The sequence below is a fragment of the Trematomus bernacchii genome, unplaced genomic scaffold (assembly GCF_902827165.1).
Source record: "Trematomus bernacchii unplaced genomic scaffold, fTreBer1.1, whole genome shotgun sequence".
Taxonomy (NCBI): Eukaryota; Metazoa; Chordata; class Actinopteri; order Perciformes; family Nototheniidae; genus Trematomus; species Trematomus bernacchii.
In genome coordinates, this window is record NW_022987587.1 from 347,781 (window position 1) to 366,822 (window position 19,042).

The 19,042-nt window shown below is 41.1% G+C and overlaps 1 protein-coding gene and 1 pseudogene across 1 annotated transcript; one reads left to right on the forward strand and one right to left on the reverse strand.

Moving 5' to 3' along the window:
• The first annotated feature begins 7,347 nt into the window (after nt 1–7,347).
• LOC117480953 (zinc finger protein 583-like) lies at nt 7,348–8,289 on the forward strand. The gene has a single exon (XM_034128370.1). It carries the CDS (start codon nt 7,472–7,474, stop codon nt 8,081–8,083), a length of 612 nt encoding a protein of 203 aa, XP_033984261.1. The 5' UTR covers nt 7,348–7,471; the 3' UTR covers nt 8,084–8,289.
• A 4,268-nt stretch (nt 8,290–12,557) lies between these two features.
• On the reverse strand, nt 12,558–18,719 carry LOC117480944 (annotated as a pseudogene).
• Nucleotides 18,720–19,042: the final 323 nt, after the last annotated feature.

A 19,042-nucleotide genomic window follows, 5' to 3' on the forward strand; every position in this document is an offset into this window, starting at 1 on the left:
TTATAAATAAAACTTGATTTGATTTGAAATTCCTTGTGCTTTTAAGCAGTCAACCTTTTCATTGTGAGATTTTTTGTTCATGTTACATGTTTCAGAGGTGTGTTCTCCTGCACAAAATACACAGCGCCTCTTAACAGTAATGCCTTTATGTTCTGATTTGATGTTTTGGAAAGGTTTTTGCTCCTCACTGATTATTGGGCTTTTCACAGTAACACAACTACTTCCCTTATAACCATGAGCTGGCTTATTGCTGGGTGATTTGTACACTTTAATATCCCTTTTTGGCATGACATCCTGTATGTCTCCAAACATGGGGTCTGATGCAATGCGTGCATGCTTTTCAATGAAGTCGACCAATATTGGAAACTTTGCTCTTGTCTTATTGTGTTCATAGTATGCATATGCAGTTGTTCTCCACTTTTCCCTAAGTTTAAATGGGAGTTTCATGATCACATTTCTCATGTTTGATGTGCTATTCATTTCATCCAAAAACTCAACATCTTCCATTGTGTTGCAACATCCACGAGCATAATAATGCAGTGCTTTTCTATCTTCACTCTTGATGGCATTCCAGTTCAATATTTTGTCCAAACAAGCTGCTGCGATTAAGAGTTGATGTCCATAGTTCTCTTGGAGCAGTCTTCCAAAAAGCCCTTTTTAGAATCCATGTATTGGCAACTTTTTACCAAGTCTTTAGCTTGGCCTTCTGTATACTGCTCTAGAAAGAACAGCCTGTCTTTGTAATTGTCAGTTTCATCTTCTATTGTATTTTTCAAACATTCTGATGAATGAAAGGTACTGTAATGGATCTCTTTTAAAGAAGGGTATTTCTCTGGATGGGAGTAATGTTAAGCGTTGCTCCTTCGTTAGCATTTCAGTGATTTCGTTTTGTCGCTGCGTTACTTGAATAAAGTCATTGCTTTCTGTCCGAGAGCTTTGTCTGACCTGGATGGAGTGATGCTGCTGTCCTTGTTGTGGGCCTTGGTTGTAATACTTGTACATGACCACTAGGGGCTGCATGACTTGAGTTTATTGAATTGGAGTCTATAGCCGCGTTCACACCGCAGTACTTTTCCCACTTTAGTTCCGATATAGTTCCGAAATGTCGCGTTCACACCAAAAAGAGCCGGAACTAAAATGAGTTAATCAGAACCTTTTCCACCCCCTTTTCCGTCCCTGCTAGAGAGCAGGGACGGAGACTTTCGTGGGAGAAAAAGGTTCCTATGTCTGATTGGCTGGGCGGATTGCAAGCCACGCCCCGTAAAACTCCCATTTTATTATCCTCGCATTAGCATTATTAGCATTAGCATTAGCCCAGCGCACAAACGCAGAGAGACTAACTTATGGCAACACAAAAGACAACATGGGAGCGGTAGAGATGAGGTGTCGGCGTTCTGGCGATTTACTCGGAAGGCCAGTCCTCAACTCCGGGGACTTCCGGCCGGGGACTTCGGGTGGCAGTAGACGCTGTGAAGTTGTTTGCGGCCTGCCAGTAAACCCAAAGCAGAAGAAGAAAAAGTGACGTCAGCGGCTTCATTTGCCTAATCCTTCCCCAGGAACTTATTCCGGTGTGAGCGCGATCTGTACTTAGTTCATGAGAACTAAAGAGTTCTCATGAACTAAGTTCTCATGAACCTTTGTGGAAAAAGTACTGCGGTGTGAATGCGCCTTATGAAACTCTTTTTATTATCCTTCTCCACAGGTTTTCCTCGGTTCTCTTCATCCTGGAAATCATAATTTTCAGCTGGCTGACCATTGTCACACTGCTCCTCTCCCACACGAGGGTCAGGATCAGATTCATCATTATCTGAAGCTTCCAATGTTTTAATTTTGGCTGTTGCAGCATCCATATCAGTTTGAAGCTCAAGCTTTTCCATTTTAGCTCTGATATTGGCTTTCATTGCTTCCAGGTCAGCTTCTTGTTTTTCAAGTGAGTGTTTCTGTGGTAAGGCAACAGCGTGTGCTATGAGCCCAGCTCTCTCTGCCTTTCTTCTTACTGATGAAGCTGTTGAAGATTTATCATAGATTTTATAGCTTTTACCTTTTTTGCTTATCATGCCCACTGATATTGCTTTATGTGGACTTGACATATATGCAGTATATGAGCCATGGTCAGAAGGAGGCACATTCTCAAAGGAGGCAGCTCTAGCTAACCATCACATCTTGAAACTCATTGAAATATGCAATTTTTGGGAGATACCAGTCAACATGATCACTTTCTTGTTCTTGCTCTGACAGCATTTCTTGCACTGAGTGATGTGAGTTTGAAAACTCTTTGGAGAGTATTTGAAAAACCCCACGACAACTTTGCATCTCAATGATATTCCCATAATCAATCATGAGTGAATCAATCAAAACAAGTTTCCTTGAGACTTGACCCAATTTCGTTTTCCTTTTTTTAATTAACTGCACCAGCTTAGCTTCTAAAGCCTCTTCTGTAGGTCTTATTGTTCTTTTTGGTCTGACGTCAGCATTTTCCACAGGTACTTCACGTTCATTCACGTTTGGGTCCATAGGAGTTTCATTCGTTTCCACATTTTCCTTTTCAGCCATGTTTATGCTTTATTGTCGTTGAACATCCACGTGTAAATAGCTGTCCTTATTTTAATGTTGCGCTATGTTGTTGTGCGGCTTGGATCCGCGGCAGTAAGTCAGATAGACAAACTTATTAAAGCGCTTTTCAAGATACCCTCCTTGAGTTACGTTCCACACTTTATTCATAAGCAAATTTGTTCCACTTCCAGCATTAGACTATAATGTATTGCAACATCCACAACATGCAGCACAAGCCTTTTTCCACAGAAATCCACGTTGTCACAATCTAGAAAGTCAATGCGGTCCTTCCGTGTTCACTAATGTTCACATTAACTCAAATAAAATAATAAACAACTTGGGTATTCTTTCTTTCTTAATACTGCTTATATAACTTCATAACTTAACCTGTTAAGCCCGAGAGACCCCGGTACCGGGGCACTGCCGCAACATCTTGCAGGAAACAGTGTCTGAGGGCATGTTCATTCAATAAACTATGAATGTTTTATATCCATGTCACGGGAAGAAACTCATCTAACTGATCCTTTTTTATTTATCTCTTCTCCACATCGATTCACATCGTGAGGTGACACAGAATCGAAAGGTACCCTCATTATCACTGAATTATACGAATTTGCGACGTTATAAACAAAAACAGACATCAAAACGGGTGACGCTAGGTAGCTAAAAATGCTAACATTTTTACCTTGGCTCTAGTCTCTCCAAAGTGGTCTTCAATGGCATTAAAACGATAAAAACGCTGCTGAAGTTAATCCATAGGTTAATCCAATGTGTCTGTGTCCCTTTGAAATGATTTCTGATAATCCATAAGCAATAAAACTGCTTTTCCGTTTCCAGATGTCAGAGCAAGAGATAGGTTCGCTCTGATGCAAAACTGCATGCGCGAAGCCCCCACCTTTTTTTTCACAATGAGTGTGTGTGGGGGACTCCCCCTTCGATTATATTGGCTCTAACGGTCAGAAAGAGGTGTCAACCATCAAAATCGAGCAAGGGAAGCCAGGGATATGGAAAATCCACCCAAATGACCCCAGAAGTGGTTTCTTTTTGCTAAATCTCTCTAAAAAAAGTCAAATGTCACTTGTTTTGCATCAATCTTGATACAGGGTACTTATTATATGTTGTACTTTGGATTCCTAAAGCTTTTAGTCTGCCTTACCATCATCCAAGGGTAGTTTTCACTATAAGTAAAAAAGAATTTTTGGACGGACACTATCATTAACAGTTTTTTACTATGTAAAATCTGAATTTTCTTTCAAATAAAAAAACATCTATATTGATTCTGACTTTTCTACATCCAACTCACAGGTTTATCATTACTTTGAGAAAAAAGATTATTAATGTAACCCTTTTAGAAGGGAAGATATGGTCATTTGTTCTGGGAATGTCATTTTCTAGCCTGAGACCTGAAAAACAGGCTCAGGGCTTAACAGGTTAAGGGTACTTGTGCGATTTGTACGTGTAGGGTTAAAAACTGTTCCTCGACGGCATCTCTCAAACAGGTTGCCCATCACTGTGGCTTTAGCGCAGGCACCGTGGGAATTGTAGTCCTTTATAATGTGTTGACTACAGACGTCACAATTAGGTGGCCTTTCTTATAAAATCAAAATACTGGCTCTAACACCTGTTTTTCAGGCCTCAGGCTCGAAAAATGACATTCCCAGAACAAATGACTATAACTTCGCTTCTAAAAGGGGTAAATTAATAATCTTTTTTCTCAAAGCAATGATAAACCTGTAAGTTGGATGTAGAATAGTGAGAATCAATATAGATTTTTTTTTTATTTGAAAGTAAATTCAGATTGAACAGAGTAAAAAAAATAAAAATTATAGGGTCCGTCCAAAAAAAAAAACATTACTTATAATGAAAACCACCCTTGAATGATGGGATCGGAGACTAAAAGCTTTAGGAATCCAAACTATAACATATAAGTACCCTGTATCAAGATCGATGCAAAACAAGTGACATTTTACCTTCTTCGAGAGGTTTAGCAACAAAAAAACCCACTTCTGGGGTCATTTGGGTGGCTTTTCCATATCTCTGGCCCCCCTCGGTCAATTTTGATGATTGAAACCTCTTTTTAACCGTTAAGGCCCGGACACAACAAGCCAATTTTGGCCGTCGATGAGCGTCGACACACCCTACTCAGATTGGTGTGTACCGCACCGTCGTATCTTTTCAGCCGTGCCGACACCTTTTCGGCCGAAAACAGTAGTCTTTGGCAGTCGGCCAAAGGCTGTCGGCAAAATAAATCACTCTGATTGGCTGTTCAGCTAGCGAATCAGTGCATGAGAAGCGAAACGGAAGTGAGGGACCCAAACAAACTATTAAGAAGGCAAATCTGAGATTTCATTTAACTCCAGCTCTCGACACAGGTTCGGGAAAGCCCCATGAGCTTCTCGTTGTTGAGTGAAAATGGAACGCACACGCTATTTGTTGTTTGTTCAATAATCCATCACTATATTTATGTCAATAACGGAGTTTTCACATTAGCTGCTACGAGAGTGTATGACAGCTTCCGGTTTTGGGCATTCTGGCTACGCATCACTCATTCACCAATGAGTAATGTTTAGATGGATTTTAGGAACTTCCCCTCGATTCTATTGGCTCTAAAGGCCCGGACACACTAAGCTGACACAAAAGAACTGACACAGATGGACCCCCGACTGTTGTGTCGCCTCGCGTCTCTGCGTCTTGGCCATGTGTCGCACTGGAACACACCGCAAAGACTTCAGCCGAATGCCAAGAAGCACGTACGAACTGCGCATGCGTGAGTGGCAATAACTCTCCTTACCAGCAGGCGGCGCTAGTGTGTATTCGTAAAGCTACGTGGTGTGATGTCTGGGTTTGCTTACCCTGGTGCAAGTTTTGATCGCTCAGTGATGATACTTGTATTTCTAGAATCTGTGGAATCTCAGCTTGCTAGCTGATATATTGTTTGCAGATCTGAGTAATAAGGTAATATTTTACCGTGAGTTCTTTGCTAAGTGCATTAGCATTTTTTCTCTCAGGGCTAATTCAGAGCCTTTGTATTACCCTTGTGTTTCGTTTAGCTAACAATGGTTAATATTGTCTGATAGCTGAGTTTCTTCCCGTTAAGTGGGTATGACACATTCATAGTTTGTTAAAGGTCCCATGTCATGGCCATTTCTACTGATCATAATTCCATTGTTGAGGTCTACTAAAATAGATTTACAATTTTCCAAACTCACATTGGTATCTCATACAGCATCTCTGTATAGTATGTGTATTCACTCTCTGTCCTACACGGCTTGTTGGAGCTCCTGCCCCCCCCCCCCTCCCTGCGAGTCCACTGTGCTCTGATTGGTCAGCTCGCCCACTCTGTTCTGATGAGTCAACCACCGTTACAGCGGAACATCAGTGATTATGTGTTACAATGGCGTTAGTTAGCAACCAGAAAATGACACCAGTAATGACAAACAGATTAGAATGCTGCGTGGGGTCTGGGTGCCGTGTTGGAGGGACGTTGCTGCTGCTCACACAGACTAACAGCCTCGCCGCGTCCCGCCGTCTCAGGCTGAAAAAAGATTGTGTGTGTGAGGAAGTCCATTGGTCAATTTGGACCAATCCGCGGACATAACGGCTCCCTTGAGTCCATTTTGGTCGTCGTTACGTCACTTGGTACCAGGAAGAAAAAGAGAAATCTCCAACGAGGCGTTCTGGGGCAGCATAGACAGGCCTTTTCTGTGTTAGAGTTGTACTCGCTACAGGGTGTACTTTGAGGGTTTGTGACTCTGCAGACCGTTTACATGCATAAAAAGCTACATAATACACAAGGGCATGGGTAATAACTGGAAAAGAATGACATGGGACCTTTAAATGTTAAGAAGCCCTCAGACGCTGTTTCTTGCAAGATGTTGCGTTTTGCCCCCACGAAAATGTCATTGCAGTATCATTACTTTTACATAAGAAGGTGCTGTACATTTTTCTGTTAATACTTTCGAACGTTTACTTAAATAAGGTTTGAATGCAAGATTTTAATTTGTAACGGAGTATTTTCATTCTGTAGGCATAGTGTATCTGAACAATGCCAAATACAATTCCTTGTTTACATTGCAGCTACTGCTAAACTGGAACTGGAAAGGGGCTGGGCTACAGAAGGTGAATTGAGACAACAAAAATACACAATAGGTGGGACTAAAAGATAATATGAAAGTAAAAACAAAGGCATTATTAGGGCTGCAAAATATCTCCCATTTTAATGGTGATCAGATTTTGAAATGCTAATACTTAACAGTTTTTTCTGACTGTGTGTTTCCTGTTACCTGCAGACGTCCAGCTACTGGTGGTGGTTAAAGAAGAGGTTCTCCCTGACCAGCAGGATTGGGGCACCAGTCTGGACCAGGAGGACCCAGAGCCCCCCCCACACATTAAGCAGGAACAGGAGGAACTCAGGATCAGTCAGGAGAGAGAGCAGCTTCAGGAGCTGGAGGAGGCTGATATCACCAAGTCCACTTTCACTCCTGACCCTGTGAAGAGTGAAGATGATGAAGAGAAACCTCAGTCCTCACAGCCTCATCAAAGACAAACTGAACACATGGAAACAGAAGCTGATGGAGATGACTGTCGAGGACCAGAACCAGCCAGGAACTCAGATCCAGAGAGCAGTTTACAACCAAAGACTGAGTACGCCACTGGAGACTCTTCTGAACCTGACACTGGAGACTCTTCTGAACCTCACATTGGAGACTCTTCTGAACCTGACACTGGAGACTCTTCTGAACCTGACACTGAAGACAGTGCTGATTGGAAGGAGACCAGAGAATCTGCTTCAGCCTCAAAATCACTGAAAAATAGACAAGAATCTCTCAGTGATTCAAGCCGTAGTGCTGTAAAGAAACAATTTGGCTGCTCTGTGTGTACAAAATATTTTGCATTAAGTCACACTTTAAAAAAACACATGAGAATCCACACAGGAGAGAAACCATACAGATGCTCAGTCTGTAAGAAAGCTTTTTCACAGAGTGGAGGTTTAAAGGAACACATGAGAATCCACACAGGAGAGAAACCATACAGATGCTCAGTCTGTAAGAAAGCTTGTTCACAGAGTGGAGGTTTAAAGGAACACATGAGAATCCACACAGGAGAGAAACCCTTTAGCTGCTCATTTTGTACCAAATCTTTTGCAGTTAGTGACAGTTTTAAAAAACACATGAGAATCCACACAGGAGAGAAACCATACAGATGCTCAGTCTGTAAGAAAGCTTTTTCACAGAGTGGACATTTAAAAAAACACATGAGAATCCACACAGGAGAGAAACCATACAGATGCTCAGTCTGTAAGATAGCTTTTGCACAGAATATACATTTAAAGGAACACATGACAATCCACACAGGAGAGAAACCCTTTAGCTGCTCGGTTTGTACCAAAGCTTTTTCACAGAGTGGAAATTTAAAGATACACATGAGAATCCACACAGGAGAGAAACCATACAGATGCTCAGTCTGTAAGGAAGCTTTTTCACAGAGTAGAGGTTTGAAGACACACATGAGAGTCCACACAGGAGAGTAAATATACAGCTGCAATGTTTGTGACAAAAGATTTAAATGACATGGTTATTTCAAAAGACACAAGTGTGTTGGTCATCAGTCCTCACAACTTAATGAAATTCAAACTGAGGATAACAGAGAGGCATAGCCTCCAATCAGCTGAACACATGGAAACAGAAGCTGATGGAGAGGACAATGAATAAGTCTTAAAGGGCCCATGTCATGGCCATTTCCGCTTATCATAATTCCATTGTTGAGGTCTACTAAAATAGATTTATACTGTGCAATTTTCCAAACTCACATTGGTTTCGCATACAGCATCTCTGTAAAGTATGTGTATTCACCGGTATTCACTCTCTGCCCTAAACGGCTTGTTTGAGCTCCTGCCCCCCCCCTCCCAGTGTGCTCCGATTGGTCAGCTCGGCCACTCTGTTCTGATTAGTCAACCACCAGAGAGGCTCCGCCCATGTCTAACACAGTGTTTTTTCGGCTCTGAGCGGAGCATCAGTTTTTGTATAAGCTAACCTATGTTTGCTAGTTGTTCAGTGTAATATGCCAACCTACTGTGAACAAAAGCTAGTGGTTCATATTAGGCTAGCAATAACGTGTTTACAATTGCAATCTTATACGGTAGTCTGCTACGTGTCGGTCATTCTTTTTAGCTTAGCTAGCTCTGTTCTTTCCACCACGCGGAACCTCCGCCTTGCAAACATTGCATCTGGCTGTTACACTGCCTTCGCTTTCAATTTTATAATACTTCCAAACTCCTGACATTTTCTCTGTCCCGACTCCCGAGGCACCAGCTGAACGTAGCCTCTTGTTAGCTTACTGCTACTATTAGACACTGCGCCCTGCCCACTCTGTTGCCAGATTTGAGAGAAATAAGCAACCAGGTCTTTGAAAACAAGCCCAAAAGAAGCAACACATACATGATGTTGTGTAATTTTAAACCAAAACTAAGGCCTCAGGATGACTTTAAGATGTGAACATGGTCATTTTTGTTTTGTAACATTAAATAAAATAATAAAAATATTTTATAAAAAAATATATATATTCCCGATCCCCGATTTTTTTCTCCCGATTCCGATCTTTTGAAAATCACGTGATCGGCTCCGATCCCCGATCACGTGATCGGATCGGGACATCTCTAATCCGGAGTATACTGTATATGAGTATTTCGTGTGTGAATGCAGACATTCTTGTGCTATGAGAAACATGTAAGGCCATCTGCTGACATTGTAGTTGATATATGTAAACGCTAGCAACTTCGTTAGCCCAGTTAGCACTGTGTCAATGGCTTGTTCTGTGTAATAAAACCACTATGAACAAAAGTTAGTGGTTCATATTAGGCTAGGAAGAACGTGTTTACAATTGCAATCTTATACGGGTAGTCTGCTACATTCGGTCATTCATTGTAGCTGGCATGAAAACAATGTTTTCACCTAGCATGTCTACCTCTCGGTAGCGTCGTTGTTTTTCTCGGTAGCATACACGCTATGAACAGTAGCTCGGTTAGGAGCGCCAACTATAATGTACTGACCGTAGGGTAAATCACCCGGAGTATACTGTCTATGAGTATTTTGTGTGTGAATGCAGACATTCTCCTGCTATGAGAAACATGTAAGGCCATCTGCTGACATTGTAGTTGATATATGTAAACGCTAGCAACTTCGTTAGCCCAGTTAGCACTGTTTTGAACTGAACCTGAGATTCCAACAGTATATATGCTTGGCTGGCAGAGGGTGCGTCATAGCTCTGGGCGTGGCTACTGGGTATCCAGACGTCACGGTGCCCAGGAAGAACATGAGAGATCTCCAACGAGGCGTTTTGGGGAGGTCTTTTCTGTGTTAGAGTTTTACTCCCTACAGGGTGTACTTTGAGGGTTTTTGACTCTGCAGACCGTTTACATGCATAAAAACCTTCATAACACACAAAGGGACGGGTAATAACCGGAAAAGCATGACATGGGCCCTTTAAGACAGCTCACACATGAGAAAAATCTGTCTGACTGGATTAACATTGTCGCACAACATTCATAAAATACTTAAGTGAACTCCATCTTTATCAACATAAGTGGACAATATGTTTAATGTTTTTGTCATACTGATTTTCTGATTCATACATTAACCACTGACTGTTGATGAACCATTTTATTTTGGATTGAGGGCTCCAAGCTTCCATATAGAGATATAGGATGATTTGATGTATTGTTCTTTATTTCTAAATGTTTGGTATCATTGCTATCCTGTTAATGAGCCCTGTTTTACATAAATGTACCTGTTATCTGATTGTTTTTGCTTCTGTAACTGTAAGGGAAGTAGGGCTGCACGATATATCGTGTCGTGAGGATAATCACGTGATGCGCATGCAGGACGATTTTTATTTAATTTAATTTATTTTTTAGGACGTGCGATAATAAGTCGGCAAATTAACTCAAACACGTCATATTACAATTATTTTGCTGCTTGTTACAAAAGGAAAACTCGCGCGGCTCTCATGTCAGGGGTACTTGAGTGAGTGACATGCAGGCTCTGCATGCACAGCAAACCACCAATCACAATCATTCTTGATCAGATCACAGCAGGATAACCGAACCTTCATCCGGTTAAATGTCGTTAAAAAAAGACCAATTGTATAGCATGAAAGTTCAAGAAAGGATAGCTTGCGGACAAAAACTGTCTTTTCTTCAATTCCTGTATTTTTTCATATCGCAATATATATCGCAGAGGAAAAAAATATTGCAATGTCAGTTTTTTCCAATATCGTGCAGCCCTAAAGGGAATACATTTGCCTATTTTGTATCCTGATGACCTAATGCCGTTACATGTAATACGTTACTCTCTAAGCCTGATTTCACCCACCTGCAACCGATTCGCTAATAATCACAAATGTTAATTTCTTTGACCCCTTGACTCGACTATTTCTTGTTTAATAATCGTTACATGTCCTCAGGACCAAGTTCCCGTTTCCTGCCTTTCACCTGCTGATCACCCACTGCTCATTTAAGGTGGACTGACCTTTACAATGGACCAGCTAGTCTTATGGCGCATTTCCACCACACGGTTGGCCTCCACCTCGCTCGGTACTGCTAGGCCTTGTTAGGGCCGGCTCCCTTCATGCTGCGCTTCCATTACAGTTTAGGAACTGGGGTAGTTACTATAGTAACGCAGTGTAGGCGGAGCCGTGACGTCATCTTCAATGAGAACCCCAGAAAAACAACACAGCCGTTAGCTGTTAGCACTCAAGCTCACAGCTCCTCATATCTGTTCAGAAACTAGACAAAAGTTAAACAAGTACAAACCACAGACTGTCTGTCATGGCGAATACAGTCGCTGGTTTATTTATGTCTGTATAGGCCGTTGTTGTGAGTGTGGACGGTCGGAGCATATATTGCGTTAGCTTAGCCAATCTCCATCTAGAAAACACGCATTTTAAAAGGTTTTTCGCCTGCCGTCTGTCTGCAGACTTGTCAAAGCATTAATTCATGGTTTTTACTAACCGGTATCAGTATGTTGTTACTTCGGCATCATTTTGAAACGTGTATTACAATTAAATCACGGTCAAATATGTTCATCTTGTTGTAGCCCCCTTGCCAGCGATTCTCTCTCTAGTTTAGCAAACTCAGCCCGACTCAGCCCTGTTTGTTGGCCCCGATAGAACCACGATTTTGTCGGGCCAGAAAAGAGGTGAAAAAGTAGCCCCGGGCCGGAACTAGGCCAAGTGGAAGCGCAACCAAAAACATCATCAGTGGTGAAGAGTAATGTTCCCAAATACCACTGTTCCCAGTTTCTGTCCCACTAACCAGTCCTTAAACACTACAGAGCCCAAACTGTGTTCCCTTTAGTGTTTACTTCCTGTTTACCTTCTCCTACTGTTCCTGTTAGTGTTTACTTCCGGTCTGTCTTCTGCTGTTCCCTTAAGTGTTAACTTCCTGTCTGTCTTCTTCTACTGTTCCCTTTAGTGTTTATTTCCTGTCTGTTATATAAAAATACTCATAGCAGAAATGTCACTGTCCTACACATCATTTGTTTACAATGGATATAATACAATTGGGCAATGGTAAACAAAATTAAAACACAGCATATGAAGTAGATATTAGGTTAAGTGAAGGTTAAAGGATTTTAATATTTGAAGGTTTACACTGACTTTTGCTTCTATTATTTTTGGGACAGAGTTAAAACAAAAAATGGTCCTGGAGTTTTAAAACCCAGAATGTGAATTAGCACTTAAATCTACTACATAGTTTATTTTTGAAAGACAAATTTAGCAAATGCACATGCTGTTAGATACTATATTGGCACAAGGCATTCAAAACATTCAATGTTTTCTTAAAGTCTGTGTCACTTTAAGGTACGATGCCAAAGGTGATTTCAAAACACGTTACCAATCATTTTTGAAATTCTACTCTGCAACGTCAAAATTGTAATGCCAATTCTCATGTCTTACCATTTTTCATGACTAATTATACCAATTAAGGCCTCATTTTAAGATGCCTTTTAAGGAAACCCTGAGTATAACCCGAGGGTGTAGGTGTGGGTAGTATTACAAGTATATATATTCACCTGTCTCATATCCCCAAAATAAAGGTTTCCCTCTGTGAAGTCCTTTCCGAGGGAAACGTTCAGCGTGACCTCTGCGTTGTCGTAGTGGTAGCTCAGGTCCCGGTCTTCGTCCATGTCGTATTTCACCACGAAGGCCTTGTGGCTGTCCAGGCTGCCCCCCCCACAGTCGGGGTAGAGCAGGGAGGTGAGCGGCTGCAGGTAACGCTGGCGGAGCGGCGTGATGAAGCCCTCGTCGAAGCCCAGTTCATTCAGCAGGATCTGGAGGACATTCATGAATAACACACTTTCAGACTAGAGGTAAGAAAGCAGCTAAAACGCAGGAGTTTATTTGACTAACTTTGTCTGTTTGGGTCTGTAGATTTCTCCTGAATTCACCAACAGTTAGGATCACATGAAGCCTCATTTGCATATTTAGACATGAAACGTCAGAAAACTTGTAAAAACTTGATTTGAATATGCAAACAAAATAAAACAATACTTTTTAACATGGATTTACCAAATGTTCACAATTCTGTTCTGGAATACTCCGTAAATAAAACATATTTGATAAGAAAATGCCTAATTTACACATATAAACATAATATTTCATAAAAGTTGTAATACAAAAAGTGAGAAAGTTTTATAGTGATATCTATTAGTTAAATATTTGACCCTATTCACATGTAGTGTTCCTGTCATGACCCTTATATTTATATAAAAGTCCTCGCACGAAACCTCTGATATTTCATCGAGCTTCACATATTTCCTGACTGAGGGACTACAGGAGGTCAAAGATCAAAATGTCATGGCACCATAAGTATTAAATGTGAATGTGCAGTGAATAAATAGTGTTTTGGAGGTAGAATTACCCCGTAGTGGTTCATGGTGTTGGGTCTTCCTTTGGGGGCGGAGGACTGCTCAAAGTGCTCCAGCTCCTCCACCAGCTGCTCACAGAAGCTTCTCTCAAACACCGGGAAGCGATAAACTCGGGCAGCTTCAACAGAAACATGGGAATCAATGGTTATAAAGGGGGGAAACAGGTGCAGGGGTGACTGTTTTGTATTTAGTTTTGTTCATTATTAGGCCACTAGAGAAGAGGGTTTCTGTTCCTTTAATAAGTAATTAAAATGTTATCCGCCTTTATTTATATCCTGCTTTAAAAATACTGTTTGCTGAATCCTTTTAATTTGAGATCGTCATTAAAACAACTTCAATTTTACCAACTCCATCATCCTAAAAGGGAACATTTTTACAAATGTTTTTGTATGAGAGCTAATACTTCCCATGTTTTTGCTTTTTTAATACATTTAAAAATGGATTTTAAGACATTTGTATGCCCTGTATAACCAGGCCTTACGTGATAGTATCTGTACACATGGGATTCAACCACATTTTTTTAATAAAATGATATTTTAAATATAATTTTGAACTAAGACATAGCAAGCATAACAGTATGTATACTCTTTAAAGTCAACAGAGAAAAATGGGAATTATTCATTTGTGTTGCGTCAGCTTCACCTTTCAACGTCTTTGTAATGTTTATAACTCACTACAGGAAAGGGAACACCCTAAAAAACATAATAGGGCCCTTTTCATATTTGGTTTAACTGTTAATTTCACTGTCTTTGTAACATATTTAAAATGTATTTCAGGACTTTTTTATATCCTGTATAACCGGGACTTGCATGGCACATGGCGTAATCTTCAGTCAACCAACAAATAAAATGAAATCTACTGTAATTGACATTAAAAGTGCACATTATTCACGAAGAGGTCAAAGGTGAACCTCTCACCTGCCTCCTCCTGCAGCAAGTCTCAGAGAGGCCCCCCCTGACGGCGCTGACTCGGCAGAAATCCACTATCTGCTTGAACTTTGGAGCGAGGTAGGACTCCTGAGGAGAGGGGGGGGGGGTTGCAGGTGTGTTTCAGCGATGTGTTACTGTGTGCACACATGCTGAGTTGTATACTCGATTCTGATTGTTCATTTTGGACTTTCCAGAGGTTGTCAATTTTAGCTAGCAGACCGTTACTAAGGAGAACAGACCGTTGCTAAGGAGAACTCGCTGCAAATAATCCCTGCCTTAACCTGTTAATCTGTTTTTCAGGTCTCAGGCTCGAAAATGACATTCCCAGAACAAATGACTATCTTCACTTCTAAAAGGGGTAAATGAATAATCTTTTTTCTCAAAGCAATGATACACCTGTGAGTTGGATTTAGAAGAGTCAGAATCAATATAGAATTGTTTTATTTTAAATTCAGATTGAACATATTAAAACATGTAAATTATAGTATCCGTCAAAAAAAAAACATTACTTATAGTGAAAACCACCCTTGAATGATGGGATAGTAGACTAAAAGCTTTAGGAATCCAAACTATAACATATACTAAGTACCCTGTATCAGGATTGATGCAAAACAAGTGACATTTGACCTTTATAGAGAGGTTTAGAAAAAAAAAACACTTCTGGGGTCATTTGGGTGCATTTGCCATATCTCTGGCCCCCTTCGGTCGATTTTGATGATTGACATCTCTTTTGAACCGTTAGAGCCAATAGAATCAAGGGGAAGTTCCTAAAATCCATCTAAACATTACCCATTGGTGAATGAGTGATGCGTAGCCAGAATGCCCAAAACCGGAAGCTGTCATACACTCTGGTAGCTATGATAGCAGCTATATGAAAACTCCGTTATTGACATAAATATGGTGATGGATTATCAGTAATCATTTCAAAGTGACACAGACACATTGGATTAACCTTCAGCCGCGTTTTTCTCGTTTTAATGCCATTGAACACAACTTTTGATCAGAAACAGCAAAAGGTAAGACATATTTGCTGTATTTGCTCCGTAAAGCTACGTCGTGTGATGTCTGGGTTTGCTTCCCATGCCACGATCACTCAGGGCTCATTTAGACGCTTCTTGTGAGACTTGTGTTTTGTTTCGGTAAAAATGGTTCGTATCGTCAGTTAGCTGAGTTTCTTCCCGTTAGGTGGGTATGACACATTCATAGTTTGTTAAAGGTTAAACGTAGGGTAGGTAAGTTTGAGAAACCTGCTCGAGATACACTGTTTGTTATATTCCATGGAATGCTCTTAACATCCCGATAGCAATGAATATCTGAAGTGCTTTGACAACAAATCCATTAAAAAATGTCATCTGTGGAAGCCGTGGTACAGTAAAAAGTACGACCAATCATTTTAGCCGGCCCGGCTAAAATAACTGGATCGCCTTCCATCTGTGCACAAACTTATCTCGTGCCCTCATTGGTCATGTGCGCGTTCGTGTGTGTTGGAGGAGGGGCTCTATAAGGAAGTGGCAGATTTTCTCCGGTTGTGTATTTTCAAATTCTAGCGATCTCGAGCCGGTTTCTCAAACTTACCTACCCTACCTTTAAGAAGCCCTGAGACACAGTTTCGTGAAAAAAAGCAATTTTTAGGCACATATTATAGCTCTCAGATATATACAAATATATAAAAAACATGTCTATGAAGTGTTTTGCTCAAAATACCAAACAGATCATGCATTCTAGCCTCAAATCCCTCTATTTCAGCCCTGTTACTAAAGTGCTGATTCTGGGTCCGTAGCTTAATACTCAGCTAAATTCTGCTGTGATTAAACACCATATCATGTTCCAAACCACATCAAGGATTATTTCTGAAACAGTATGGAGCTCAAACTCTTTTTCTCTCTCAGGTTTACCACAAGGTGAGTTCCTTTTTATTTCCTGCTTCTTTACACATACTGTCTCCAGTACAGGTTAGCTCTGAGTGATGGCAATGCTTGCTAATCTAAACAAAGACCATATTACGTCCAAAACACTTCGCTCATTGTGTCTGATAGCGAAGTCTCTGATAGGGCCGTGGGTCTAAAGCCCGCCCACATTTCAGATATTACGTCATAACGGCAGAAAATCTGGATCAGCTCCGTTGTTAGCTCGTTTTTAGAGATTTAGGTACGGTGGAAACGAGAGAGGGTTTTCACTTTGTGAGTCTCCTGACACACCGGGGTCAAATATGTATGTATAAAAGACATGAAAAAGTGCATTTTGCACGATAGGAGACCTTTAATAACGATGAGGTGTTATGTACCTGCAGGTGGTAGACGTGCGGATGCAGAGGCCGGTACGTGTCTTTTATAGCAGCAGCTCTCTCTGCACACGTCACACTAAGACGCCTTCGCAGGTCCACTTCCTGTGAAATCTAAACAGGAAAAGTCGTGATGAGTTTGAGTACTTTTACTTTTACTCAAGTACAAGATCTGAGTACTTCTACTTTTACTCAAGTACAACATCTGAGTATTTCTTCCACCTCTACTCCTGAGGCACATCAAAAATAAAAATAAAAGTTCTCACCTTGTTGAACACATCCTCAAACTGTGCGTCCGTCACACAGCCAAGCCTCCTCAGCACCTGAGTATCAATAATGAAGATAATCAGAGGTGGGAAGTAACTAAGTACATTTACTCAAGCACTGTACTTAAAGGTGGGGTAGGTAATTTTGGAGAAACCATGCTCGAGATCGCTAGAATTTAAAAATACACAGGGTCCTTCTCAGGTCGACTATTTTCATTTCCTCGGTCCTCCTTCCTCGGTCTCACCGGAAGTTGATTTGTCTGCGCCATCTTGAGTAGCGTCCAAATGGCCTTATTTTTGCCGGAGGACCGAGCAGCGAGGAGCGAGGAGCGATAATAGAGGAGCTATAATCGAGGAACCACCAAACCATCCTTCGATGAAATCCTCAGACACTCGCCCCGCCCCCTTACTGTGTATCGCTCACTGATTGGACGATGCAGCGCATGCACTGATCTGATGCTTCTTGACATGAGAGCAGTTTCCCAGCGGAGTGAAGAAAACACATGAAACTCACGGGACTCACTCCTCAGTTTATACCGTGTTTTGTTTCAATTAATGTATCATTTAGTTACAAGTATGTGATATATCTGAACAACAAAGTGGTCAAAAATCATTTTATTCATTTATTGGAAACATTTTCATGATCGCTTTTTTCGTTTTACATTTTCATTTATTGTCATTTCCATTCAGTCAGTCATTAAGTGCTATTTAAAATGTGCTACATATCCACACAAACAAAGTAAGTGTGCAATCCAATGAATGTTAATCTAACTGGGTTTTGATAGATAACATATCTCTTTTTCTTCTGAATTATGTTATTTCTATTGTGCACTCTAATCAATATTAATCAAACTATTGTTCGTTTATACATTTTAAGAATGGCGTTTATCTTTTTTGAGAATGAGTTCTTATTTGATTTTATTTATTTGGGTCTACAACAGATGATACAAATGTTTGTGTCAGTAAATGTGTACTAACAGAGGCGGCGGTGTTTGTGAAAATAACGGGGACAGAGCTGCTGTCAGACGATCAGCTGTGCAGCGTCATCACAAACGGACGTCGCTTCACGTGACGCTCCGGAGGAAACGACGTCCCATTGCTCTTAAAACTCATTTCCCTGCTTCTCGTGGTTTCCTTGCGTCTCTCCATGCTTCCCTGGTGGGAGGGACTAGTCGCAGGGAAACGACGCAAGTGAGGGACGCAAGGAATCCATTTAACCGAAGTGAAACGCAGCCATAGGCCCTTTCTCATGTCATCAAATGTCCCTCCTCGACTCCCCTCCTCGACTCCTATCCTCGAGACTTAGTCCCGCCCACAGGAGATGCGAGCGGAGGAGCCGAGGAGGGGAGCCGAGGAGAGAGGAGGGGAAGCAGCAGGCGGTTAGAGAAATGAGAACTCCTCTCCTCTGAGCGGTCATTTTAAAGAGACGTCCATTAATGATGACAGGAGGCACAGCAGCCCTCTGTCTGATGGACAGATGTGTTCATGACGACTTATATATTTACTTTTAATTCATTCACAGTGCGGTATAATGAGACAATAACAGGCTACAGATGCGGACACACACACACACACACACACACACATATATGTATATACAATTTCAGAATCAAACAGAGCACTCTCATAATAACGTAACACTATCAGAGACTGGATATATCCCCCCCCCCCGAGTGAGTGAGTGACATGCAGGCTCTGCATGCACAGCAAACCACCAATCACAATCATTCTTGATCAGATCACAGCAGGATAACCGAACCTTCATCCGGTTAAATGTCGTTAAAAAAAGACCAATTGTATAGCATGAAAGTTCAAGAAAGGATAGCTTGCGGACAAAAACTGTCTTTTCTTCAATTCCTGTATTTTTTCATATCGCAATATATATCGCAGAGGAAAAAAATATTGCAATGTCAGTTTTTTCCAATATCGTGCAGCCCTAAAGGGAATACATTTGCCTATTTTGTATCCTGATGACCTAATGCCGTTACATGTAATACGTTACTCTCTAAGCCTGATTTCACCCACCTGCAACCGATTCGCTAATAATCACAAATGTTAATTTCTTTGACCCCTTGACTCGACTATTTC